The 27,946-nt window shown below is 37.2% G+C and overlaps 1 protein-coding gene across 1 annotated transcript; it reads left to right on the top strand.

Annotated features, from left to right (window-relative positions):
- Window positions 1–677: 677 nt before the first annotated feature.
- Window positions 678–27,946, top strand: LOC140040801 (aldehyde dehydrogenase, mitochondrial-like). Its single transcript, XM_072087012.1, has 14 exons — window positions 678–923; window positions 10,864–10,968; window positions 11,647–11,787; window positions 17,197–17,276; window positions 20,359–20,408; window positions 20,988–21,049; window positions 21,252–21,380; window positions 21,814–21,927; window positions 22,033–22,135; window positions 22,870–23,054; window positions 23,541–23,705; window positions 25,464–25,621; window positions 26,310–26,424; window positions 27,218–27,946. The coding sequence occupies exons 1-14, from the start codon at window positions 804–806 to the stop codon at window positions 27,248–27,250; spliced, it is 1,560 nt and encodes a 519-aa protein (XP_071943113.1). The 5' UTR covers window positions 678–803; the 3' UTR covers window positions 27,251–27,946.

Here is a 27,946-nt window from a genome sequence, read left to right as displayed (position 1 = left end):
CCGTTACATACATTACAGTATATTATATTACTTATCCGTTGAGTAGCCCTAACAAACAATTTTTAATTGAATCTTATACTTAATTATGAAATTCAACCGTTAGTGGTTTTAGGTTAGGCTTAAGTATTTGATTTTAGGCCCTAACCAATTTGAAAATCCGATTAGCATGCACGTAGACGTCCTATAATTACGTAAACGTTAATTATGATAAAGCAAAAACTCACTAGGCCTAGACAATTATTAATTTACAGGTGTGCAAAATGGGCCCAGAACACACGACGCGTGGATTTGAGAAGGAAACCAAGTTTCTATTACACCGTAATTGCCACTTGTGCAATATTCATTTCGAAGAATCTCAAATACTGATTAATCAACAATCACGCCTTTAAGTTTATACTCACAGGCAGACTAAATCAAGATTGCCTTGAGAACTTATTTTCTATTGTTAGAGGGAGAGGGGGTCATCGCTATTACCCGATGGCAGATGAATTTAGAGCCTCCCTCAAGGAAGTTATGTGCAACAGGATGTTAATTCCGTTAGGATAAGATCTTTGGTATGTATACATCCGCCCTTATGAGGGCGGGCATCACTCACTGGAGCTCTCTCTGTTACAAATTTCTCATGCAAAAATCGCGGAATACTCATTCTTGTGATATATTCTTTGCTACTACTACTAGTCACGCAGTTGATAAGAGAACAGAGCACTCTCTGTAGTGAGTGGGTTTTTTAATTTAATTACAAATAGCCCAACAATACAGATCATTTACTAACCTAGGCCTAGGCCTAAACGAAATTATTGAAAATGTTGTCATCAGCGAGATTTATTGGTTGGAGTTTCAGACAGAATTTAGGAAGATATGCTCGGTACAGTTATTCTACAGTGGCTAAGCCTCAGCCAAACCCAGATATTTACCACAATCAGGTAAGGGTTAGGGAATCCGACACGCTATTGCGCATGCCCAGAGCGAGGTAATCGGCGACTCTATACTTCAACGGTGACTACTTCTTGGCATGCAGCTAAAGTAAAATGACGTCATGTTAAAGTGGGTCGTCACAGAGTCTCATGCATAATGAAGCAAACTTGCTGAGAGTTTTTTCCACCACCACACACACGCGACGCGAGATTTATCGAAAATATACAACAAAATATAATTGTTTTCACTGCTGAGGATGATAAATAATATACTTTAATTTTAACATGACAGGAGAGCCTAGATACTTCCAGTGCGAATACAAAATAATAATAATGTACAATATTAGTATGTATTTTCAAATGCTGCGAGACATGAGGCCCGAATTAGGCTAGGCCTCCTACTGTCTGTAGTTAGTGGCAGCGCAGTGCATACCTGAGAGCTAGGGTGGGTGGGAAGTTAGCTACTATGCTGGGTTAGTATCTGCACAATGCCACGCGGTAACGATGAAGGGGAGGATATGGATGGCCTGATAGTGGGTAGTGTATACTGTATTTTACTTGTCTTTAGTTAGGCCGCTAGTGAGTAGGTATCATAGAAAGTCTGTCTATAGGGCTAGGCATCTAAGCAAGCCAAATGGATCGAATAAACAACTATATTTAATCTGCTTCTAAGCCAAATGGGTCGAATAAAAAACTATATTTAATCTGCTTCTTTGTTATCTGGAACAATATCGGATTATTTTCTGTACCACCGATCGCACCATCATTAATTAATCACTCTGAAAACATTTTGTAAAATCATGAGCGCACAAGAAGCAGAGACAAAACACCCTTTTGCATATGCATGAGACTCTGTGACGACACGCTTTAACGTGACGTCATTTTACTTTAGCTGCATGCGAAGAAGTAGTCACCACAGCGATGGATCATTTCATAGCTACTAGCCTAGATGCCTATAATACGGGATCCACTAATCTAGGCTAGGGCTACCAGTTAGACGTGACCAGTGGGGCCTATTTATTTTGTAATTAAAAAGTGGTTGCTTCATTCATATATAAACTTCATATCATTATCATTATGAATTATATAATTACATGACTAGTTTATGATTTTTCATAACGCATTATACTGTACGGTACATAACAACATGCAATCACAAGTTGATTTGTTGACGGCAGCCACCGCGTGGATGTAAAAAAACTGTTCGGGAAGTCAGGGTCGCAACGCTAAAAACAGCATTACGATTCTTATATAGATACTGATACTTATTAATATCATTATGATTATTTTAACGCGTGGCGTAGTATTATTTTATTTATTAATTCATTCATTCATGTATGGCATAGGCCAAGTTTCATCCATCGCTCTCTCGCTCGCGCAACGACTATCTAGGCTACAGTAAATCCCTATAACACTCCGACTCTCGGCGGTGGTGTGGTGTGTGTGGCACTATTAGCGCAAGCTATAATTCACTTCCCAGAGCTCTGGGCATGCGCAATAGCGTGTCGGATTCCCTAACGGTGGGCAGTTGAGTTCCGGTGCCGGAATCCTAACCACGGCGTTATATTAATCGTTTAGGTGAGTCTGCTGGACCAGACTGGAATGGCATCTGACCGTTTCGGGCCACAGACAGTTGTTTCGGCCACAGACAGATTTATATGGCTCGCCATTCATGCATTATATAATAGAGAAATCAGAAAAAAATATTAAATATTAGGCCTCCAGAAAATTGTTTTTTTTTTGTAAAAACATTTTTTACATTATTTTACCACCAAACCTATTTATTAAAATAATTGTACAAAAAAGAAACAACTGCAGCTACATTAATTTAATCTTAGCATGCATTATAAAAAGGAAACATACTGTAGGCGCTACTGCAGTTTCGCACCACACCGTTATATCTTCGATTTCTCACCTAAATTTTTCTTTTTCATCACACTCACAATCATCATAATATTATGTAACATGTTTATACGATTCGACCACTTACGAAGTAATTTTTTTTAAATAACAATACTTTTCAAAACATTTTAAACAATACTGAACTTGATGTCAACACACTGCGAAATGTTCGCCATCTTATTATATTTATCACTTAATTGCCAGAATGTATGCTTCGTTTTCCCCAAAAAATGTAGAAACTATAGAGGCCAGTGTTATAAAATCCGATTACACATATATAGGCCTAGGCCTATTTAGTTTTGAAAGGCAAGAAATATTTTCAGCTGGCGAAAAAGAGGTTTAATTAATATTTCATTATTAATATTAGTATTGTTATTCATATTAATAGGTCCTATCAATGTTTTATGTATAGACTCATATCGTTGCCGTTTTGATATGTACAGCTAGCTGGTTCTTTATAAAAACCACTCTTTGCAGTTTAAAAATAAAAACAGAAAATAAAACATACATTGATTTCTGGCAATTTTCTGATTCTAAAATGGCCACAGTTCGATCGAGGTATTCGCGGAAATGGAGCTGTTTTGAAAGGCATTTTTTATTGTGATAAAGGTAAATATAACGGTGGCTAAATCATGGAAACATGTTACATAATGGCCCAAAATTGTATGATGTGGGTGTGAGAAAAAATTAAGCGATAAATCGAAGATTTAACAATGTGGTGCGAAACTGCAGTAGCGCCGAAACATACCATGTTATCTAAATAAATAATAGGGAGGTTTCGCAACCTTACGAATACGATAACGAAAACGGATACGTCATACATTTGTGAAACTTTTGAGCTGATCCCCATTTCATATTTGTAAAGCGTATTCGTGTTGACGAATATCACCAGTCATATTCGTAACTACAAAACGAGTATAGTTTTTGATCTATTTTGCACATTTTGCATTTCAATCAGGAATGATTCATGATTATAATATAATTATAGATTTATTGAAAGTAAATTACTAAAGTAATTTACTAAAATGGAAAGTCAATTTTGATAAATAGCAGTTTTTAAAGTCCTCACTCGCTTTGATGTTATGCTAGGCCTAGGCAGCCAAGCACCAAGCAACACGTACTGCGCTTCGCTCAAATTTACCGCAGTCATATTTTCGACGCGCCTCAATATTTTGTTGTCATGCGAAACAGATTTTTTTTATGGCCTACGAAAACGAATACGTGTGCGTGACGTATCCGTTTTCATTATCGAAACCTCTCTAATATTATTGTATTCACTCCGTTTATAAAAGTATACAGTATCTGGGAACTTCTTCCCGCTTGGGGCAAATCCAATTTGATATATTCCGTTTATAAATCACTATGATACTAGACTGCACTAGCCGTATCCTTGTAACCACGGCAAACTCCGTGGCTAAACTGCCCCGATTTCTGGTCTGCCCCAACCGTCTGCGCATGGCGTCCATACGTCACTTGTACTAGATCCAGGCGCCCGCAGACGGTTGGTAGGTTCGGGCCATTCATTCATTGGCCACCCCCTGGGGTCGATACTACACTCCCCCGGTTTTTAAAAGGAGGTAGTCACCCGGGGGTCATCCGGCTAGCGTTGCTACCCAGCCCATGAGACTGGGTTCACAGGATTCACTAGCTCCTTGTGACATAATAAAACATGGCACCCGGCCATGCGCCTGGTGCAAGTAACTAAAAACGATCGGCGCACTTGTATCGGTCAATATTGAGCGCACAAGCTGCGAAATATTGACACATACTATGTAAAGCAACCCGTTCTCTCTGATATGTAACCCATCCCGATTTAGCCACAGGTGTTTGTCGCCAGACTGGAGCTAAATAATCTCCATCTGGCGGTTTCCCCGATTCCAGCCATCCCCTGATAGCCACTAAATCGGGATCTTAGCTTGAACTTGCTCAAGCATCCCCAACCACACCGCTCTGAGCCAAATTGCTGGCACAGAACAAAGCCCCCCGTACGACCTCGATCGTAGTCCCACCTGGGTCCACCAACCCCTCCTCATTAGGGTCCGGTTCGATTCGTCGGATTTGCGAAATCGGGACTACGTCATCTACGTCTTCCCGGAAACGGACCCACCGGCTATGTGTCCTGACGCAATAAGCGCATCCCCCGCAAGGCAAATCCCCGGGGTCAACTCCCTGCTCAAAGTGATGAACCGGTTTGGCCTGACAGGATAATGCATCCGCTGTTCAAGGACAAGATTAGCTGAGTTCCTCTATCCACCGAGCTAATTACCCTTGGGGGTTTTTGAAAGACGGTAACCAGACCAGGCTGCTATGGTCTGTTCTAACCCACAAAGGTCTACTCATGACATAGTGGAAAAAATGGAGCGTCAAATACACCACCGCCAATAATTCTTTGCGGGTCATACAGTAATTGCGCTGCTCCGCCGTAAGACGGGTGCTAGCATACGCAATTACCCTCTCCCGTCCCCCTTGTACTTGAATTAGTTCTCCCCTTAACGCCAGGTCTGACACATCCACATCTAAAAAGAATTCGTCCCTGGTATTGAGAAGAGTGAGAACAGGAGGTGTAATGAGAGCCAACTTTAAGCCAGCAAAAGCAGCTTGCTGTTCGGGCCCCCATACAAATGGCACCCCTTTACCCAGTAATTCGTACAACGGGCCAGCCTTATCGGCAAAATGGTCAATGAATTCCTGGTGGTAATTAGCCAGTCCCAGGAACTGTTGCAACTCCTTTACCGAGGTACTGTAGGTACAGGCCAATCCCGAACTACAGTAACATCCGTAGGCGAAATCGATAAGGCATCCCCACACCCACTACCAGGTCTAGGAATTCAAACTCCCGTTGGAAAAAGATACAAATTTTTGGCTTGAGCTTTAAGGCTGCTTGCACGGAAACGTTCTAAAACTTGTTGGACATTGTCCAAATGGTCATCAAAATCCTGTCCCATGACTACAATGTCGTCCAGAAATGCAAGAACGGTGTCCCAGGCTAACCCCCTCAGTACTAAACCCATAGCCCGTGAAAAGAGGCTGGACAATTTGATAGCCCGAACGGCATTTTAACGAATTCAAATAGCCCGTACTTGCTAATGAACGCCGTTTTCCTCCTATCTTTTTCCCCCATATTAATTTGCCAGTACCCCCATATGGCATCCAATTTGGTAAGCCATGTGTTGCCCGGCAAAGCGTCGAGATAATTCCAGACCAAAGGTAGAGGATAGGCGTCCTTAATTGTAACATTATTTAGAGCCCAGTAGTCAATACAGAACCGCACTGTCGATATCCTTTTCCTCCTCCCCGGCGAAGTGCATGGGAGTTTGTCGGAGTCGTTGTCGGATTGGCGGCACATCCCCTGTATCAATAGTATGCTTGATACCCTTCAGAGTCCCTATATCAAATTGATGGGCAGCAAAGACATCTTGGAACTCAATGAGCAGTTGTTTCGCCCTATCGAACTCAGTTCCACCACGATGAATGGTGGCTGGAATTAAAACTTTCCCCTGATTATCAGGCTCAATGAAATAATCGGTGAGATGCTCCCCTGTTACGTCTAACCGGCACAGTATATATCCCGCCGAAAACGGAGGAAGCACCCCTCGCTTGCCAACCGTCACCCGGGCAACCCTAAGGCTAACCTCCCCCGCCTCTTTGCGAAGCGAAAGTGTACTTGTTCCCACAGATAGTAATATAGCTTCCCACAATCGATAAGAGCTCGATTGGGTATCAAAAAATCCCCTCCCAGCAACATATCGTCATTAATCGGCGCCATGTACATATACTGTATTCGGTATACTCCTCGGAACCTAATGCGAAAGTGACTGGGCCTACCCGGTACCCCGGTATAGAAGTCCCCCTCCCTGCTAATTTAAAGGAAAGTTCTGCAATTATTGGTGGGGCGGGGTCCAGCTTGGCAAATACCCGGTCTGAGAGAATTGTGTAATCGGCAGCAGTATCTACTACAGCTACCGTGCGAACCCCATTTACAAACACTGTGGCATGCAATGCCTTCGTTGACACTACCCTATTTACCACTATGCATGGTTCTTTTTCCTTTAAGCTAACTATGTCCACGGATACCCCTGAGTACCCCTGTACCTCTTCCCTTTTAGCGCACGAGCCTTCAGAACGCTGGCAGTCGGTGGTCAGGCCCCGACCCCAGACCCCTATTCGTTTAAAGGATCTTCTTGTTCCCCTACCTGCCTGGCTTGCCGCGCTAATTTCGGACATTCCCTTTTGAAATGACCCACCTCATTACATTCAAAGCAGTGGTCCCAGGTAGTAGTAGTGGATTGGGGAGGAGGTGGCGGCCCTGAACCCCCACCCAATCGATCCCCACCCTCTACTATCTCCAAGACCCTTTTTAACAACCCTTTAACCTGGGCCAAATCCGCCTCTATTGCCATAACCCTCTTACCTAACCCACCCGGACGTGCATCGGACCCACCTCTAGGTTGTGGTCTGTAAAATCCCCTATTTTCTATCCCTGGCCTACGCTCGACTAACCGGACTACTGGATCCTCCTCACTATCGTTGTCCTCCTCCGGTTGGACAAGAATAGAGGAAAGCGGACATGATTGTATCGTCGGCCTAGTCGAGACCGTTGGAGACCTTGCCTGGGGTGGTAGTGACGTTATTTCTTTTCCTCACTTTTATTTCATAAAGAGATTGGAGGCTGTTAAATTTGTCATACTTTCTAAGCGCCACGGACATAGTCGCGCAGTTTTCAAAAAGTACCAATTTTCCCACCCCCGTATTATGGCACCAAATACAGAACTTCATAGCTGAATGTCTCTGTATCCATTCATTGGAAAGCGACTTGAAAGCTTTCCTAGTTAGGGTTAATACCCAATCGGCCCATTTCCCTACTGTCTCTGTTTCATGTTGGGATGCGGTCTCTAGTTTGGCCTGGAGGACCTTGGGAAGTTCATCCTCCGTAAACCGTTGGTCAAAGGCCTGAATTATGTCCCAAAAGGAAATGTCTCCATCCATTGTTACTAAATTGGTGTAGAGGTCCGCCGCAGCCCCCTCCACGCAAAGTCTCCTTCATTTCCCAGGGCGAAAGATGATGCTCTTCCGAAAAGGCCCTAAATCTACGTTTAAAGAAAGCCCAGTTATCCTTTCCTCTATATACCAGGCTTCTCGGGACATCCTTAGATCGGAAAGGTTCCCATCTTGGCCTACCCCCTGACCCGGCCCTTGGACCCCTATCCCTTCGGTCCTGGTGTAATACTGGCCTCTCTTCATATCTACCCCAGGGTTGTGGAACGACCCATGAACGGTCCCAGTCCTGACAACCTGGCCCCTCCCGTTGACGACCGGATGGCCATCCATACAGAGACTCGGATCCCGGATCGGTCTGAAGTCCAATCCGCTTCCTGACGATTAGGCAAGGTACAGTAGGTGAGGGTCTTGGTCTTTCATCCTTTGGACGATATTCAGGACGGTCCCAAGTGCCATCCCTATGGAACCCGTTCCCTGATCTATTTCCACCCCATGTGTTACCCTCTCTCATATTTGCCCATTGTCAGCCTGTACCAACCTCGTCCCTTTGAGACTCACCCTGGGAAGCCGATATCCCCCTTGAAATACCGGAGCCCCATATCCTTTATTCCCGCTAAACTCTTTCCCCCCCTCTACATGAGGATATCTCCTCAGCCTTGTACCGGAGAGTTGCTGCGTACTCTTCTGCGGAACCCACTTGAGCCTCCTCCCCACTAGAATAACCCCCTTCCTGGTTTTCTGGAGAAAGAGAGAATTCCCTAAAAGACATAAACTGAAGCTTTTGCTCAGTTTTCCGTGAACGAGTATTGTCATCTCCGGGAACCACCGTCTTAAGAGCACTTTTAATTGCATCGGCGCCCTTACTAACCCCTGCAAACCCAGATGATGCCGAACCCTGCCGCCGACCATCGGAGACATTTCACCCAATCTATGGTGAGCACTATCCAAATCTGCTCCCTTTTCCCCAGAGCTTCCCCTATCAGCTCCACCCTCAGATTCCAAATGTCGGGCCGGGGAATGAACACTAAAATCATTACGATCATCTACCAACGAAGACACAGAACCCAACATCCGACTAAAGTCTTCGGGTGACAACCTAGGGTTAGGTGAAAAATCGAATCTGCTTAAGAACTCTGGCTTTTTACTCAGACCCTTAATAGAACTTAAATCTATTACGGATGAAATATTAATCTAATCTGGTCCTAAGGGACAAAATTTTGTCCGCCCGAACCACTCCTATCCCCGGAATATCGCATAATTGTTTGAGTGTACACAATTTTCACTCGAATGCGATTACCGTCTATAGGCATGGTAATCCAGAAGCTACCATTAACTAAAGAAACCCCGTACTCTTTTATCCCCAAACCGGGAATTTTGAACCCCGCCGCTGGAGATCGATTCTTGATTTCCAAAAGCGAAATAAATATTAATTTATAACAATCCTAATAATAGACACACAAATATATGTATGCAATTAATTAATACTAACACACCGTACCGCAATAACGCGGCAAATGCTTTTCTTACCGACCTTGGAAACTAATTTGCATAACAAGTGTGTCTTCTATCGCACACACAAATTCCAGGAATAATTATCCTTTTTGTTCGCAGCGCCAATATTGTATTCACCCTGTTTATAAAAGTGCACCAGATATACCCACCTATCTGGGAACTTCTTCCCGCTTGGGACAAATCCAATTTCTAGTCTGCCCCAACCGTCCATACGTCACTTGTACTAGATCCAGGCACCCGCAGACGGTTGGTAGGTTTGGGCCATTCATTCATTGGCCACCCCCTGGGGTCGAAACTACAATATTTTTCCGGAAGCAGGTGAACATAAGGACCCAAGCTAAACCATCTCAGCCAACAGCCAAAAGTCAGTCCCGTCCCGTGTAAAGTCGGCCCCATTTTAGTTGATGTGATGGCCGATACTGTGTGTCTGTCCCCATTCACCTTATCTTATACCATATAACTGTTAATTTAGAAAATAATCAGTAATAATAAATTTTGTCTTCCAACGTTTCTTTACTCTACATAATTCTTCCTTTAAGATCTGGGGAATATAATTTTTCCCGCTTTCAACTGTAAAACAGAGGTATATATTTACTGAAAGATATAAGATATAAAACGTTCTTTTTATGTGATAAATTTTTTATATGTGCTATATTCTGTAAAATTTTACACAATTTAGCCTTTGGCTACAATGTAAATTTTCGTATTATTGAATTGAATTGAATAAAAAAAAACCTTGAATAAAAAAAATTGTTGCGATGTTGAACTTCCAAACTTTTTTTCAAATGCAAAATTGAAAATAAAAGAAAGGGGATAAAACAGTGTAAATTTACCCTCGGCTTTAAAACCCTAAAACAATTTGAAACAACTTTACAGTTTTTTTCTGAATTTGAAGTCACTCTTAGTATATTTTCATGGTCCTGGTAGTATGGGGAAATATGGGGAGGTGCAGCATTTATGGGGTATAAAATTTCTGATGACTTGGTAGCACAAGTGTGGGAAACGATGGGTTGAAATTAGTAGTTTAAGTCGGCAGTGTGTGGATCTTGAAGTCCATACTATTTTTCAGTAAAACAGGTAGCGCAATTGCCTTTTGTCTTGATAGTGTATGCACCTTATACAGTAGATAAACAGTTCTAAGTAAAAGCCACTTCCTTTTAACAGGATTGAAAATATTAGATGTACACTTTATAGTTCCTGATAAACAGTTCTAAGTAGAAGCAATACTGTTTTTTGTCGGAATTGAAAATATAAGATCAGGAAATAGATCTAGTGTGTACAGTTTACTCTTTACAGTTCCTGAAATTAAAACTAGCACTTTATATACTTTTAACAGAAGCATTAAGGAATTTTCACAAAAAGAATATTTTTTTTTAGAAACCAAACCTTAAATCCTCTTCGGATATTATCTGGCTGCCAAAAGAAGATATGATTTGTGTGTCATCAGTTGTTGTGGCTGCATAATATAATATGATGTGTGTATAAATTGTATAATGTACAGGGAAATTGTATTTAAATGAAATGAATTGTTTTTCAGGTATTTATTAACAATGAATGGCATGATGCTGTGAGTGGCAAGACATTTCCAACTGTCAATCCATCTACTGGTGACATTATCTGCCATGTAGCTGAAGGAGACAAGGTACTACTGTAGTCTATATTATTATTAGGAATTCTATAATTTATAGTTACTCACCAGGATTACCAAAAACAGTACGACAAGTTAAAAATATTATAGTAACTATCTATTATTCTATTCTTTTCAAAACTCGAAAAGAACTTTCTGGAGTATTAGGATCTAGATTTAAGCACTTTACTTACAGTATTTGAAAATGGAGCCAGTTATTGATTAATATACGAAATTGTAATTTAAAAAAAATATGTAATATATTTTTCTTTATATAAATAAATGAGGTCTCACCATAAGTGAAACGTCATTGGTATTTAAAGGTATTAAAACTTTCTTTTTTATTTCCTTGGCTATTAAAATAGCACAATTTCCCTTGTATTTTTTTAAATGAAAGTGAAATATAAATATTATTTTGTAATTGTTATTAATTACTGTATATATTATTTATATTTTAGATGTATATAATCAATGGACATTTTTAACAAAATTGGAAATTTCTGATATACTGTAGCTTTATTCTAGTTTTAATTTTGTTATCATTTTTTACTCTCTGCCTCCCCATAATTGCTTGGAGAGCCACTCAATAGCATTTTATTATTATTTTAGTTAACATGGCAGTCTTTGTTGGGAGGTGGAGAGTATATTTTAATTTTAATATTAATATTGGTTTTATTTTTTTTAATTAAAAAGGCTGATGTAGACATCGCTGTGAATGCTGCTAAGGAAGCCTTTCGCTTTGGGTCTCCATGGCGAACAATGGATGCATCTAATCGTGGAGAGCTTCTCAATCGCCTGGCTGACTTGATTGAAAGAGACCGAGATTATCTTGCTGTAAGTCATATTCTGTAATGAATGTTATTCCTTGTGTGTTTTTTACTCTAACATTACAATTTAAACTTATTTGTGTTGAATCATTACTATAGTTGAAACTGATATTAGAACTATGAGCAATGATTTTTACATTGATTGAACAGCAATAATTATCGCCACTAACAGGTTTGAAACATAGAACAATACAACATCAAAAACAGTTAAAATATTATACAGATATTGCCTGCTTAGAGGTGAAATATAAAATTTCATCCCCGAGGGAATGATATTATGTTCGAGGGAATTTATATATCCCGAAGCGGCAGCTGAGGGATATATATAATTCCCCGAGAACATAATATCACCCCGAGGGGATGTTAAATCTTATATTTTACCGATATAAAAGGCGATATCTGTTATATTACATAGCCAAGAACAAGTCTGCTGGGTCAGGTGAAGCTCTAGGCTAGGAGAAACAAGCTGCCTAGACACCTTACCTTGCGAAGAATAATATACAGATAATTACTAATTAATGATTCCTTGGCAATAAAATATTCACTAGCCTAGGTCATTTAAATGATATCAGAAGAATTTCCATCAATAAGCCTACATTAATAATAATATTATTATCAGGTAGGCCAAATAAATAATAATTCGTCTTCTCTTCGAGCCGAATCACCGGATGTTCAGTGCGTCGCGCGCGTATCGGTTACTACTGTGAGTATTAACCAATCACAAACGATGTTTCATCACATCTAGGGAGGACTAATAATAAATGAGGGCGCTATGTATGCATAGTTTAAATAGTTTAGATGATTAATTTCTTCAAGCAAGTTCCGTGGCGGAGTGACAATTTCATCGCGAGTTCAAGACCCAGTAGATGACTTTTGTTTATTTATCGGCAAACGCGAGTGTTGCCACACGAAAATTACACAGTCAATATCATCGTACTCGAGAATGTATATGATTAATGGACAGGGACACGATAATTACGCGAAAATTACTCAGTCAATATCATCGTTATACGTCGCAGCGGTAGTCATGTGATGCAGTTTCAACCAATCACGTTCGCGTATTTACATAGGCTATGTAATATAAATATATATAAACATAGATCAGCATGCCATAAACATTTAAAATGTATATTGATCAAACAGGTTATGCAGGCTGTTCAAGAAGCGAACACGTAATCTTCCTCTTAAAATAACCAAGCCTATCATTAAAAATATCAATATGATTGCAATTTAGATTATTAAATGTATATGGTAGTTTATGAAAAACATTCAAATAAATAGCGAAATTAATGAAGTCATATTCAGAATGTAAAATATTATATAAAAAAAAACATTTCAGATATATAGAGTATTTGAATATCAAAGGAACAAAGGTGATTTCATGCCAGATAACTTGTGATACAGATGTAATGTATGATTATTTTCTTTTTATGACTATGAAATAGTCTGTAATTAGTTTTAGTTGTTAATTAAAAGCTTGTTGGCTGCAAAACAAACGCATAGTCTGTACAAGTCATCAATGTTTTCAGGCGCGGATTTAACGTCATCAACACGAAAAAAAAAAATTGTAAATGAAAAAGTAAAAAAAAAAGTTTTTAGATTTGAAACTGGGTAACTTCTTCTGTCAGTCTGTTTTATTGCAGAAACACGATAGCTCAACAGACACGTTTAATATTTGTCTAGACAAAACAAAGCACACGTGCTGTTGTACAGATATGATACATCCAACAGCGCGCGCTTGTGTGCGAACTATCGGTTAATATGCGTGTACGTAACAAGTTTGATTTGCTTGCTGCCTCCACCGTCGTGACACACACTATTCATCATGTCCAAAAAACTGAAGGTGCAACATCATTTACCCTACTATTACTGTATAATAATAATAATACTGTATTTAGGCTATACTGCGATATTTTTGCTATAAAATAAGAGACCCACGGATAACTGATATGAATAGTCTAGAGTAGTAGAGTACTCTCCAGCGGTGGTGCCAGGATCTTCCCGACGCGGGGGCTATATTCCCCGACGAGGGGGCTATGCGAGCGAAGCGAGCATCACTAGACTGGGGGCCAGGGGGCCGCCACGGCCCCCGGTGGGGTCCAGGGGGCGAAGCCCCGGAAGCAACGCCTTCTAGCGTCATTTGAGGTCATTTTAATCAGATTAAGGGTAGCTATTTTTTCCATTTTTTATAATGCATAAATAAAATACTGCGTGCAAAAAAACGATGCGCGATGACTGTTTCAATCCATATTTTTCAATTTAAAAAATAAAAGTTCAAAGAAAATTTAGAAAAATAGAGTTGGAGGTCCCGGAAATTGGACTTATTATTATACTTCAAAACATGAAAGAAAATATATAAGTCCCTATCATGGTTGTGACTGACCTAAGAATTGTTTGAAAAATAGAGATGTTAGGTCCCGGAAAATGCACTTCTTGTACTTCGAAATATGACCAGCTTTATTGTTGGGGCTGAGCTAAGAAAATGTTGCAGCTGCAGGTCTTCAAAAAATTGCATTTTATACTTTGGAAACATCAGGCCTAGAGGCTTAAAAAACGCAAGCGTAGACCTTTTTCAGTCGGGGAAATAAGTTTATTCCTCCCCAAGTGTATGCGTGCGTACCATCTGGATTTCCGAGTGGTGAGAAATTCATGACATACAGGACATTGAAAATTTAATAACTTAGCTATAATAAGATGTTGGCTAAGTGAAAATGGCATGTTTTTTTGTTTAGTAATGGATGAAATATTTATTTTAGGTGCCCCACGGTACAGAGGGTTACTTGTAAATTAAAAAATTGGTGAACATACGAACAATTAACATAATTCGTTTTTGCCGTAGTGTAGCGTACGTCGACACAGTACACGACGTAACCGTCGGTAAACTTCGCCTGGAAAATACACTACAGTACACATTTTGGTCCCTGGATGGAACATGATATCACGCGTCTCGACCCAACGTTGAACGATTCGTACAAAGGGATACCGCCAAACAAGTGCGTACCTAGCTATTGTTTATTAGTAAGTTAGATCGCTGGCAACAATGAATGCATGTAAAGTGCATAATATCACTCTGACGTACTCTCACGGTCAATGAAACGTCGGTCTTCTAGGCGCTGAAGCTACCAAGTGAACGCGAACGTTTTTTACTGTATATTATATTCCCCGACAAAAAGTACCCGTGTTCCCTTCGGTAATAACTACATTACACATTTTGGGTCCCTGGATGGAACATAATATCACGCGTCTCGACCCAACGGTGAACGATTCGTACAAAAGGATACCACCAAACAAGTGCGTACTAGCTATTGTTTAGTAGTTAGATCTCTGGCAATAATGAATGCATAAAAGTGCATATAGCCCTCTGATGTACTCTCACGGTCAATGGAACGTCGTGGTTTTCTAGGCGCTGAAGCTATATGAAGTGAACGCAAACGTTTATTACTGTATATTATATTCCCCGACAAAAAGTACCCGTGTACCCCTCCCCCCCCCCCCCGGCAGAGGGCTAAGCTCACCCGAAGAGGGGGCTAGCAATGTAGCAACAACCCCCCCCCCTCCCCCCCCCCCCCCCCCGCTGGCGCCACCACTGGTACTCTCTATCTGGTACTAGGCCAGCCTAAGTAGAGGAATAGGCGCGTGCGCAATGAGCGGGGGAGGGGTTTGAGGCCAGGGACAAAGGTGAACGATCCGAACTTATTTTCATTGCGGTCCAAGCAACTCCCCGGTCCAAGCGTCGATATCTAGACTGTATCAAGTTACAAGGGCTTTGTACGAATTAATTAAGAACATTTTACAGTAATTTTTTTTCTCATACGATCCACCTTTGAAGAGTTACAATTTTTAAATTAACATGGTGTCCTGAAATCCCCTGAAAACGTTATGTTATTTGTGTTGGTTACGCTTCGTTGCACGGCATTGTTTGTCATCGTTCGAAGATGTCTTCCGTTTCGTGAAAAAGGCGTAGGCCTATACGTAGTTACAACAAGGCGATATCCTCCCTTTGTAAGAATCGGCAATTCATTCGGAAAGCGCAGCGTATTAAAATGTTCATTCAGAAGGCGAGCGCAGAAATGCATATTCATAATGATGCTCCCCTAAAATGGGACAAAGCCATATATATAAAGAGTTACGACATTGAAAATTAGAAGCCATTTTTGTGTCAAAGAATTTGCACGCTGAGGGCGCGCGCGTCTATTTTGTAAAGCGTTTTCCTATAGTTCATGCATTATTTTTAGATTTTTTTGTCTATGAAATAACGCTTATATTCCGTTTTTATTTTAGTAATTATTTTAGTGTATCCGTTACTATATTATATAGTCTCAGCGGCAGGATTTCACACAGTAACAAAATGTACCAACAGCAAATATGGTTTATGGTCAGATACAGCTTTATTTAAATATGCAATGTAATACAGTCTGTTCTGGCTATATTACATACGTTTTCTTCTCTCTATTATAAATGTTTTATTCTACCAAGCTCTTTTCCTTCTCTTCTCTCCTCTTACCAGTACATCCATATTTTAAGGAACGGTCCTAATTAATATGCATGTACTGGGAGGGGACTATTTAGTAAAGGGAACATTCCATGATGATGAGGAAACAGTAATTGATTAAGGATGTGGGTTATAGGAGAGTGAACAAAGAGTACCTAGGGATAGGAAGAAACCACTAGGAATGTTAGTAGATGGAGTAGGGAGAAATAGTGAAAAAGGGTTGTTGACCTGATGGTCAGAGTGTTACACTAGGTCCTACATGCAAGTCAGGATACATCAAAGCATGAACCAATACAAAAAACACACAAATTCACCCCTCTTTTTATACAGTATATGGCTCTCTGTGTGTTTTTGACATAAAATGCATTTTTTTTCTGGGCTTCCCCCAGTGTATTTTCTCTCTACGATCGCGTGTGCCCCCCCGCAAAAATAATCCTGGATCCGCCCCTGGTTTTTGTTTGAGTAGTATAAAGTGGTATCATCAGTGAAGGAGACAACACTAACGGTGTCACACCCCATATGTTGCCTCCCTCCCTTGTACATACAGTTTTGTTGTCGTTTTTTTTTTCAGATAGCTTCTAAACCAATCGAGTGGGACACTCGACCTAATGCCAAAGCTTACAGATTAAAATACTGTGATCAACAACATCAAAAGATTTGGTTATAATCAATAAAAGTACTCTTTTAAAAGAAGTTGTTGCATGATTGGTTGAGTAGTTTTTTTGAAAACCATATTGGTGTAAAAAATTAAATTTGGTAAGATAATATACAGTCTGCAGTGCATAAGTTTCTCAATGATCTTGGAAAAAAGTGGCAAAAGAGAAATTTGTCTGTAATATAGAAAGCCAATTAACATCACCCTCTGTGTAGATCAGAATAACTTATCTGAGACAAAATGACACCTGGATAATTTGTTTTTTACAGAGTCTTGAAACATTGGATAATGGAAAACCATTTCACATTGCACATGCAGCAGATCTGGATCTCACCATTAAATGCTACAGGTATGTTGTTACATTTAGGGATTTTTTCAAAGGAAATAGATATTTCCCATTTCTTCCTGCTATACTGTAGTAATGATATATCACATCTTGGCAAAGTCTATGATACTGTACACATGACACACATACTAACAAATTAAACAAGAAATATTTCTTACAAAAACGCTGCTCGACATTTAAAAATTAATCGTTGTTCTTTCTTCAGATATATTTATGATTAATTATTAAAAAGATGTCCTTTAATCGTAAAAATACATACAATCAAAGATAGTTCTTTAGTTATGATTCACATGCCCATTTAAAAATTGTCAATTTTGAACTTTAATGTGCTGTGTGTGTGTGACCTCAACCTGTTGGCATGCAACTGTCTGTTGATTCGCGTCAATCAAAGGACGAGAATACAAAATCGTGAGCCCTCATAGACCCTTAAAAAAATAATTAAAAAAGCAAAATAAAGAAAAAAAAATGATTAAAAAAATTTTAATCTAAGACTCAAATCAAAAGGAAGAGCTGAGGCAAGGAGAGGAGAAATCAGGAATGGAAATAGTGTTGGCAAAGACTAGTCACAAAATCTCGAAACCTGCCAAGGAGAGCAAGGTCTCTTAAATCTGAGGGAAGACCATTCCAAAGTTTACAGAATCTAGGAAAGAGTGAAAATTGAAAACAGACAGTTCGAGCAAAGGGTGGCCTGAATAGAAGATTAAATTTGTGTTGAGAAATAGGAGAAAAAAAGGAAGAAACATCGAGATCAATAATAGTGTATAAACATTTGACAACAAAGATAATAGTTTGGAAATCAATCCGAGAAGAAGAAGGAAGATGAAGGAGAGCTAATCTTTCGGCGTAAGTAGGACGTTCAAAGTGTTTACCCGGAAAATAGTATCTTGTAAGAATGCGTTGAGGTTTTTCAAGAAGAGTAAGATGGGAAGCCAAATGTGGAAACCACACAGAAGCACCATATTCCAGAATCAGACGACACAAGGATTTGTAAAGTAGAAGAAGAGAATGAGAGTCATTGGTACCAACAGTACGACGGATAAATCCTAAAGTCCTGGAGGCAGAAGAGTAAACAGTTAAAATGTGGTCGTGCCAAGAAAGGGTACTATTATACTACTCAGTTTACCTAGGTCAAAGGTCAAATGCTCAAAAAGTGCAATTCAGTGACCCCAAAAAGTCAACCTGTACATACTCACGTGCCTTGCGTCATGAGAGAGTAAATTACCTCGTATGCGATACGGCCCACATCTTCAAAGGGTTAAAATGAAACTTATTTACTATAACTAGGATAAGGATGTACATACATACATGCTTTTTTAAATGATTTTATCAATTTTATATTGTTGTATTTTATATTTGTAAATTGATTCTGTGTTGTTATAATATGATGTTGAATAAAATCAAATCAAACTTAACAAAGTCACACATCAACACATGATCTTCTAAATAAAAACAAACATGATAGTTTGTTGTTATTGTTGGCGTGTACAACCAGATGTAAACAACAAATCACCGTATTGGAATTCCACTCAAATTTTTTAATTTTAACAAAGCCTATATGGTACAAAGCTACCTGACATATTTACTGTGTCCATTGATCCCCATTAAGCACTGTATTCAGGCCATCAATTGAAAAATCTACAAAATAATATCCTGTCTTGCATAAATTACATATTTCTCAATCATTCTATACTTGTTTGCTCCTGGTGACCTTTACAGTTCATCTCAGATTCTGTAAAATTAGAAAAATATGATGATGATGATGATGACCTTGAGAAATTTACCAGTCATACTGATTTTTTTTGTTTGCCACTTATAGTAGCATTTGAAAAACATTTACCACTAGTAGCATTTTAAAATTGTTTGGCACTAGAGTAGCATTTTAAAATCATTTACCACTTAGTAGCATTTTAAAATCATTTACCACTTAGTAGCATTTTAAAATCATTTGGCACTTAGTAGCATTTTAAAATCATTTGCCACTTAGTAGCATTTTAAAATCATTTGCCACTTAGTAGTATTTTAAAATAATTTGCCACTTAGTAGCATTTTAAAATCATTTGCCACTAGTAGCATTTTAAAATCACTTGCCACTTAGTAGCATTTTAAAATCATTTGCCACTAGTAGCATTTTAAAATAATTTGCCACTAGTAGCATTTTAAAATCATTTGCCACTTAGTAGCATTTTAAAATCATTTGCCACTTAATTTAGTAGCATTTTAAAATCATTTGCCACAGTAGCATTTTTTTCCCTTCAATTGTTGTTGTCTTGTACGTAATACTTATGTTATTTAAGGGACTTACTTCTACAGAAAATGCCCCTTTTCTTGTGTAATGTCCAAACCAAAAAATCCCAGTGTAGTTATTTTAGGTGATTTCTAACTGAATTTATATTTCACAATTCCAGTATATTTTGCAATTTTCTAGTTTCTTTTTTGCCATGTATATTATTGTTGTAATGGCACAGTTGAAATGCTGATCTATTTAGTGTTTGACCTTGGTTACAGTATATTGTTTTGTGACTTGTTTTTTGGCAAGCTACCAATAAATAGTGCATTGCAGGTTGGTCATCCCATTTATAAAAATTAAAACACATACTGTATTGCTTGCCAAGTTTTATCTCAAATTATCAAAACTAAGTTGGTAATAGTTAAATAACATTTTTTCCAATAAATAATTAGAAAAAACTGACCATAATAGTTAATTTTACCGTTTTTTCATTCAAAACATACACATACAAAAGACAACAGTTATAAGAAACAGAAAAATATATCAATTCAATTGAGGTTTAACTTATAGACATTTTTAGGCCGCCTACTTTGTGAGAAATCTCAACTATATAAGTTTAGTTTTAGTGTATTATAATTATTTATTTTTTTTTTTAGGAGACAAAGTTGACTATTATGTTGACATTTTATCAAGAAAGCTTCATAGAAGTTGTAAAAAAAATTAACAAACACTATAAGTCTAAAAGTATTGGAACCTATGTTTTAAATGACATGCCACAACTCTTGCAGTTGCACAAACACAGAGCCTCAAAAGTACAGTTAATAATAATAATAATAATTATGATTTTTTTTCTATTAGGTATTATGCTGGCTGGGCAGATAAGAATCACGGGAAAACAATTCCAGTCAGTAAGTTTTTTCTACTACACCCTTCTAATAAACATTGATGTAAATACAGCTATAGATAAAAAAAAAGAGAGGGATAATAGTTACGATGAACGTATTGTACAATGGCCAAATATTTCACATGAAACAGTAGTCTCGTATGCACATTATTTCAAATTCATAATTTTTGCAGCTTAATATAGAATACAACAAATATGGTACTCCTAAATACTGAAAAAATGTGCAATTGTAACATTATTGCTTGCTATCAGTAATGTATTGTATACAGTATAACTATAGCTGCGATGGCTCCATAAATTAGGAGGAATAGTATAAGAGTTTTCATCCCACTCCATGTGGATGAACACCTCTGTATGTTCAGTGAGATGTGGCACCTGGGTTCGAAGTAACAATGACATTTGATTGGTGGTAGAGCAAGTCTTCCCATAAGTATTCCCTATAACTTAATTGCCTGACATGTGCAATTAAAAAAATCTGATGCATATTTCCAATTTATGGAGTATATTGCTGTACTTAGTGTATCGTACTTGAAGAACAAAAATATGTGCCTTTAAAATATCTCATATCTCTGTATTTTTTCAGATGGTGACTATCTCTCTTTCACTCGTCATGAGCCTGTTGGCGTTTGTGGCCAGATCATTCCAGTAAGTTTCAGTGTAATTTACAGTATCTCTGTAATGTAAAAGGTAGAATTAGCACTGGATTATATTACATCCTATGTCATGTGTTAAATATAGTATTACATCGAATGTTTCAAGGATCTCTGATAACACCGCTTGCATCATTCAGACCACAAGTGAATATCTGTATAATAATGTTATTCTTTCTTTTTTTCTCTCTCTTTAGTGGAATTTCCCATTGCTTATGCAGGCCTGGAAGCTAGGCCCAGCTCTTGCCATGGGTAATGTTGTTGTGATGAAGTTAGCAGAACAGACTCCACTCACTGGCTTGTACATTGCTGGTCTCTGCAAAGAGGTAAAATCACATTTTGAGTATGATGCAAAGGAGGGGACCTGATGTACTATCAATTTTAAAAGCAAATGATGTGCAAAATTGCTTTTTGTACAATATATTGTTTTCTTTTTTTTTAAAATAAAAACATGTGGAAACTAAAGTAATGTATGATGTTAAAGTACTGGAACAAAGTCTAAAACAACCAAATAAATAAGAATTTTAATTTTCTAAAGCACAAGACAATCACAACCTCCCCACAAAAATAATCAAATACACTGTGTTGAATTTAACATTAAATAAACAATGGCAGAGAAGAATCACTCACTTAGCCTCCAAATCATGAGAATGGAGACTTTCATCAACTTTTATAAATTACTTTAACTTTTATTTTATGTGCAAAAAAGCAGTTTTTGTGTAATCCCTCATTTTAAAAATTAAATCTGATTTCTTTTAGGCTGGTTTCCCACCAGGTGTGGTGAATATGATACCAGGCTATGGACCTACAGCAGGAGCAGCAATTGCATTACACAATGATGTAGATAAGGTTGGATTCACTGGATCCACTGAGGTAATATTTGTAGAATACTTGCAATACAATAGGGTGAAGTTCAATCCTGTGTCGAGTGTTATGCACTCACCATAACTAACTGATTTTCTTTTTTAAAAAATATAGATTGGTAAGATTATTCAGAAAGCTGCCGGTGATTCCAACTTGAAACGTGTAACTTTAGAACTAGGAGGGAAAAGCCCACTGATTGTTATGAATGATGCTGATTGTGAGTGCAACATATTTACAGTATATTTTTGAAATAAAGAAAAAACATTATAGACAAATTATATAGGAGACTCCCTAAGAAGTGATGTGATTTTCTTTTGGCAGAATATATGCTTAATTTTTTAGTGGAAATATAGCTTGGTGGTTAAATTCCGATCTAGGGTTCAATCTTGACTTAGTGACAGGATTGTAACTCATAGCTCTTTCTCAACTCTTAAATTTATAAAATAGTTTATCCATCATGTAATTGGTAAATTGCTTGCTTTTAAATGCGTATAAATAAAAAATAAGCATTGCATTATTGAATTCGCCTTGGCCTATATTTGAGTTATTGTACTGTACAAGCCCAATGCTCAAACAGGGTGCAACACCACCTTTAAATCCAATATTAAAAAGCATCTGGTCTCATAATATGGCAGGTGAGCCTTATCTGTTCTGATTTATATTTTACTATTTCATGTATTGCTTTTTGTATCCTCTTTTTTCCTTTCTCAACTGTTTCTCAATCTATTATTTATATCATAAACCACCTTGATGTTTTTCTTTTATTTGTTAATTGTGACCACCATCCACATTTATAAATATCTAATGAATTTTTAAGAGAATGTATTATTTGTGGGAAACTAATAAACAACTACAGTATATACCAGTATCCACATAATTATTATGTCCAAAACGTAGAGAACATTGTCTATCCAACTAATGGAGTGGTATTATTATTATCATATCTTTCAGTGGACTATGCAGTAGAACAGAGCCATTTTGCCTTGTTCTTCAACCAAGGACAGTGCTGTACTGCTGCAAGCAGGACATATGTTGAAGATGGCATATATGATGAATTTGTTGAACGTACCATCAAGAGAGCTGAGAAACGAACAATTGGAGACCCATTTGACTCCAACAATGAGCAAGGTCCACAGGTTTGTTTTAAACCTTATCAGCTCTATTAGGGGCTGAGTTAAGAAGTTTTGAAGATGGCCCCTATTGACAGTGAACCACTCTTCCTTGGTAAAGGGAACAGTCTGTAGTGTGTAAAGAGGAAAATAGTTAACACCTGCCTGTTGTAGAAGTTGTAGGGAATTAAGAAAGTGAATTTATATTTACGACCATTGACATCTGATAAGAGCATAGATACTTTAGAAAGTGGGAAAATATGTGAAGTGAATGTAAAAGTAAATTAGATTCACCACTTATATAATGTCAAAAAAGCATAAGGTTTTGAATGATAACATAAAAAAGAAGATTAGAGATTTGAATGGGCCTACATAGCAGAAAGATCATGCTGGCCTGTAAAAATTATACAATGTGAACTAAAAAAACGTTGCTTTCTCTAGCAGATTCTGATAGAAGGCTGTAACATATAAGTTACAAAATATCACAAACAATGTTTTTAATTTTTTGATAAGGTTGATAAGGAACAAATGGACAAGATTTTGGATTTGATTGACAGTGGAAAGTCTGAGGGTGCAACCCTAGCTGCTGGTGGCAATCGTTACGGAGACAAGGGATACTTTGTTGAGCCTACAGTATTCACTGATGTTAAAGAAAATATGAGAATTGCTAAGGAGGAGGTAAAGGCTTAAAAATAACACGATAGGTGTATCTGACTAGTCTGTTTTGAAATCAAGCCCTTTGAATGAAAAAGTCATTGCAACACTATATTTCATGTTATGTATAGTTTATATGTATTTTTCTTGTATATGGTTTTATCTTAACTGTTTGTATTGTATGGAGTGAGTGCAGAATCTGTTTGGGCTTTAGCCTATTTTCATTCCTGGTTATTTTTGCATTGATGACCGAATAAATATTTTTATTATTATTATTATTAATTATGGAAAAAAATTGAACAGTGTCATCTCTGTTTCATGAAACGGAACAAGTGTGAATGTAGCAGAACGACACATACAGATCCTTTTTATTGTTTAACTATATCAAGCAAAATGAATTTCCATTTTAAATTGACAATTTCTTGATTCTTGAATCTTTTTATTTAGAATTACATACTTTTTTCCTTTCTTTTCCATATCTACACACCAAGATAGAGTTTTTCCACCCTTAGAATGCTGTTTATGTGTACTCAGCAGTATGATGTATTTTAAATTATATACAGCACCCTCTATTTTCATTTATACTTAACGGCAGTGAATGTGTAACATTGCCTTGCCTTATGACTGCAACGAATCTCAAAATCATTAGAAGTATGAACAACTAAGAAAGTATATGTTGAAATGCATAATTGTTTATTTTTAGTCGCGTGGAAGCGACTCTATAGTTCACTATGTCGGTCGGTTGGTCGGTCTGTCTGTCTGTCTGTCTGTCGGTCCGGTATCACTATGCGTTTTATCGCTTTCTGTGACCTTATCTTGATATCAGTTTAATCTAGCTAGGTCAATTTTTCACAGTATATTCCTTATGGCCAGGAATCAATGTGGTTATGTTTTCACGGTGCGCAATAAAAAATTACGCGGTCTACGCACGATTTAACGAAATCTTCATAAATCTTCATCTTCACAACCATGAATCACAATTAAATAAAATTTGGTACTCATAAATTTCAGGGCATAAATCATCATATGGCAATACAATTACGTGCGTAGCGCATGTAACGCATGCGTACGCGCGCTTAAAATTTTCAAAATTTATTTTCGATGAAATAAGAGTACATTTCAGGCAATTTTAAGCGTTTACAAAATTGCCATGAGTGCACATATTTTTGCGCGCGCACTGCGCGTTAAATGTTATTGCGCACTCTTTTTGCCCGATTTCTGTTTTTTTTATTTACTTTTCAACTCGAAATTACGTTATACGAGCACGTCGAAAGTGACAGGCTACGCACGTGTAAATTAAAAAAATATAAATGTTTTTAAACATTTCAACATTTTTAAACATGTTCAGTAATTTCGGTCAGTATAGTTCACTATGTCGGTCGGTCTGTCGGTCTGTCTGTCTGTCGGTCTGTCTGTCTGTTGGTCTGTCGGTCTGTCTGTCGGTCCGGTATCACTATGCATTGTAGCACGCGACTTAATGGCTGTTGGCCTTGTTTAATAAACAAAATAAGGACTACTAGCTATTACCCTTAAATGGTGCGATAGAAGGCTGAATGTTGAAGTAGGTTGACAAATTGAATGTTGCATAGTGGCTGCCTTCTACTCTATGTATGTACAATAGCAGCCATACTATGTTAATACCGCGCCGGTACACATATGCTTACATGAAACCAAACTTTACAGCTAACCGTACATCATCAGTCCAAAGAATGGTCAGTATTGAGGACTTCAAATGTAGTAAATCCTTCATTATGAAATATTTCTTCTTTTTATTTTATGCAGATCTTTGGCCCAGTGATGCAGGTTATGAAATTCAGTGACAAGGATGAGTTGGTAGAACGGGCAAATGATTCTATGTATGGCTTGGCTGCATCTATCTTTACCAAGGATCTTGATAAGGCCATGATGTTCAGTCAAAGCCTCCGAGCAGGAACTGTCTGGTAAGACATGAAGCCAATTTTCCACTAGGAAAATTTGATAGCATGGATCCGACGTTTGCAGAGAAAAAAATCGCACTACCCTTTTTCACTACAAGAGCGAATAGCATGATCATTGCCTGTCTGCCGAGATTTTTCGAGTTGCATGAGTGTTCATTTACTGAGCTTTGATTGGTTGTGCAATTTGTTCACTTTGCAAAAAGTCGAAACTATCAATTTACACTGAAGTAAAAACTCAAGAAACTAGAATTTGTCGTAGAGAAGGATTTGAAAGATGGAAACATGAATATGCCATGTCTGTTTTTCACCAGACGAATTTGTTCACATGAATACAATGAATCTGTTAATATGCATTTACGTTTCTCCCAAACCCCTCTCTGCAACAATTCATTGAGTGTTTTATATTACAAGTTGTTTGAAATACTTTTCCCAATGCAAAGAAGTATATTAATTGGTAAAAAGTAGGCCTACCAATAATTATTTATTTATTTATTTATTTATTTATTTATTTATTTATTTATTTCATTTAATTTATTTATGGTCAAACACAGTAATGCATGTGGTTCAAAATCATTTTTTTATATTTAATGTTAATGATTGATATATATGCGATTCATTTATAAGCCTAATTCAACTTCTACTGTCACTAAAAATTAACCATGATATTTTTCATGTTTCCATTGGCTTTCAGGGTGAACTGTTATGATGTATTCCAGGCAGCTGCACCGTTTGGTGGTTACAAAATGTCCGGAACTGGACGTGAACTTGGAGAGTATGGTCTTGAAAACTATACTGAAGTTAAAACTGTAAGTAAAGCTATTCAATATATAAATTTAATTCAATGTACTTTATTCGTTCCACAAGGGACAATTGTGGGAACTGGGATTACTGAAAATGAGCAAGTTATTTTTTCATTTTCCAAAATTATACCGACCATTTTACACCTTTCTTTGATATACGCATCATTAACAGATGGAATTCTTTACCTTAACTCATTGTTTCAAACCCAACACTTTTAAACGAACATATAACTAGCACATAAAAACAAAGAGAAGTATGTTTTAGTGTACAATGTTTTGGATTTCAAAATGGCCAAGTTTCATAATTTAAAAGATTGCTCCTCCTAACAGCCCTACTAAGGAGGCAGCCAATACGAGAAGTACTCCTTATTTCGCCTGAAGGTAAGCATCACTTAAAGATGTATTGTCCCCCAAAAACATGAAAAATTATGATGAATTAAATCAGACTTTGAATATGTTATTTTGAAGTTTTAATAAAGTTAATCACTTCCATAGAAATAAAAAAGAAAAAAAAAAATGTTTTCACTTGTAAAATGACAAAATAAATGGTTAAATTCAACCAAAAATCCATTGGCTGGCAGCCAATTTGACTATTGTTTTGCTCTAATTTACATTTTTTCAGGTAAATACATTTTTTTCCATCGAATTTTTGGTCAAAGTGGATAACTATTATGTTACATTAAAATGAAATATTCAACAAAAAATATTTAAAGAATTATTTTTCAGGGGACTATACATCTTTAAGGTAAGCATAACATATATTTAAATATTTATTTTGAAGTTGATTCTTATCTTTCAGGTTACGATTAAGATTCCACAAAAGAACTCGTAAATGGAATAGATGAGACATGTAATAAAGCAGACAAAAGAATGCCCACAATTTGATCATAAAATAAGACAATAATCAGTTTATGTAATTTATTCACATTGTATTTCAATAGATTAAAACACCTTTTTTTTATTGCTTTTTGTTTAAGATAATTGAAATGTAAATGCATTAAGACGATACTTTTAATTATTCTATTCGACAATTGCTTTTTGAAACAAAAATGAATAATGAAATACATAAAATATTAAATAAAGAAAGTAAACTGTAAACATTGTACTTTTAAGTTTACTTAGATAAAAATAGAAATAAAACTATGAACACAAAGTTGTAATTATTGATGAAACGTACATAAATAACAGTATGAAATATTATATCATTTACCTCAAAATTGATTAGATCTATATATTATTTATATGTAGACCTGAATTAGAATAAAATCAGATAATACATTATTCACTGAAATAGAAATAGAAATAGAACAGCATTTTAAATAAATTCCCCCTTGAATAAACTTCTCTCTCGAGTAAACGTTTATTCAAATAAATCAATAATAAAGAATATTGAAATTAACAGTATGAAGTATTATATCATTTACCTTTAAATCGATTAGCACTAGTGTATCAGAATATAATCAGGGAATTATCATATATATATTTTTATAATAATAACAATTATTATACTTATGAAATTAAAAGCAAC

The sequence above is a fragment of the Antedon mediterranea genome, chromosome 2 (genome assembly GCF_964355755.1).
Source record: "Antedon mediterranea chromosome 2, ecAntMedi1.1, whole genome shotgun sequence".
In the NCBI taxonomy this organism is placed as follows: Eukaryota; Metazoa; Echinodermata; class Crinoidea; order Comatulida; family Antedonidae; genus Antedon; species Antedon mediterranea.
The sequence above is the reverse complement of the archived record's forward strand: the minus strand, read 5'-3'. Positions and strand labels throughout refer to the sequence as shown.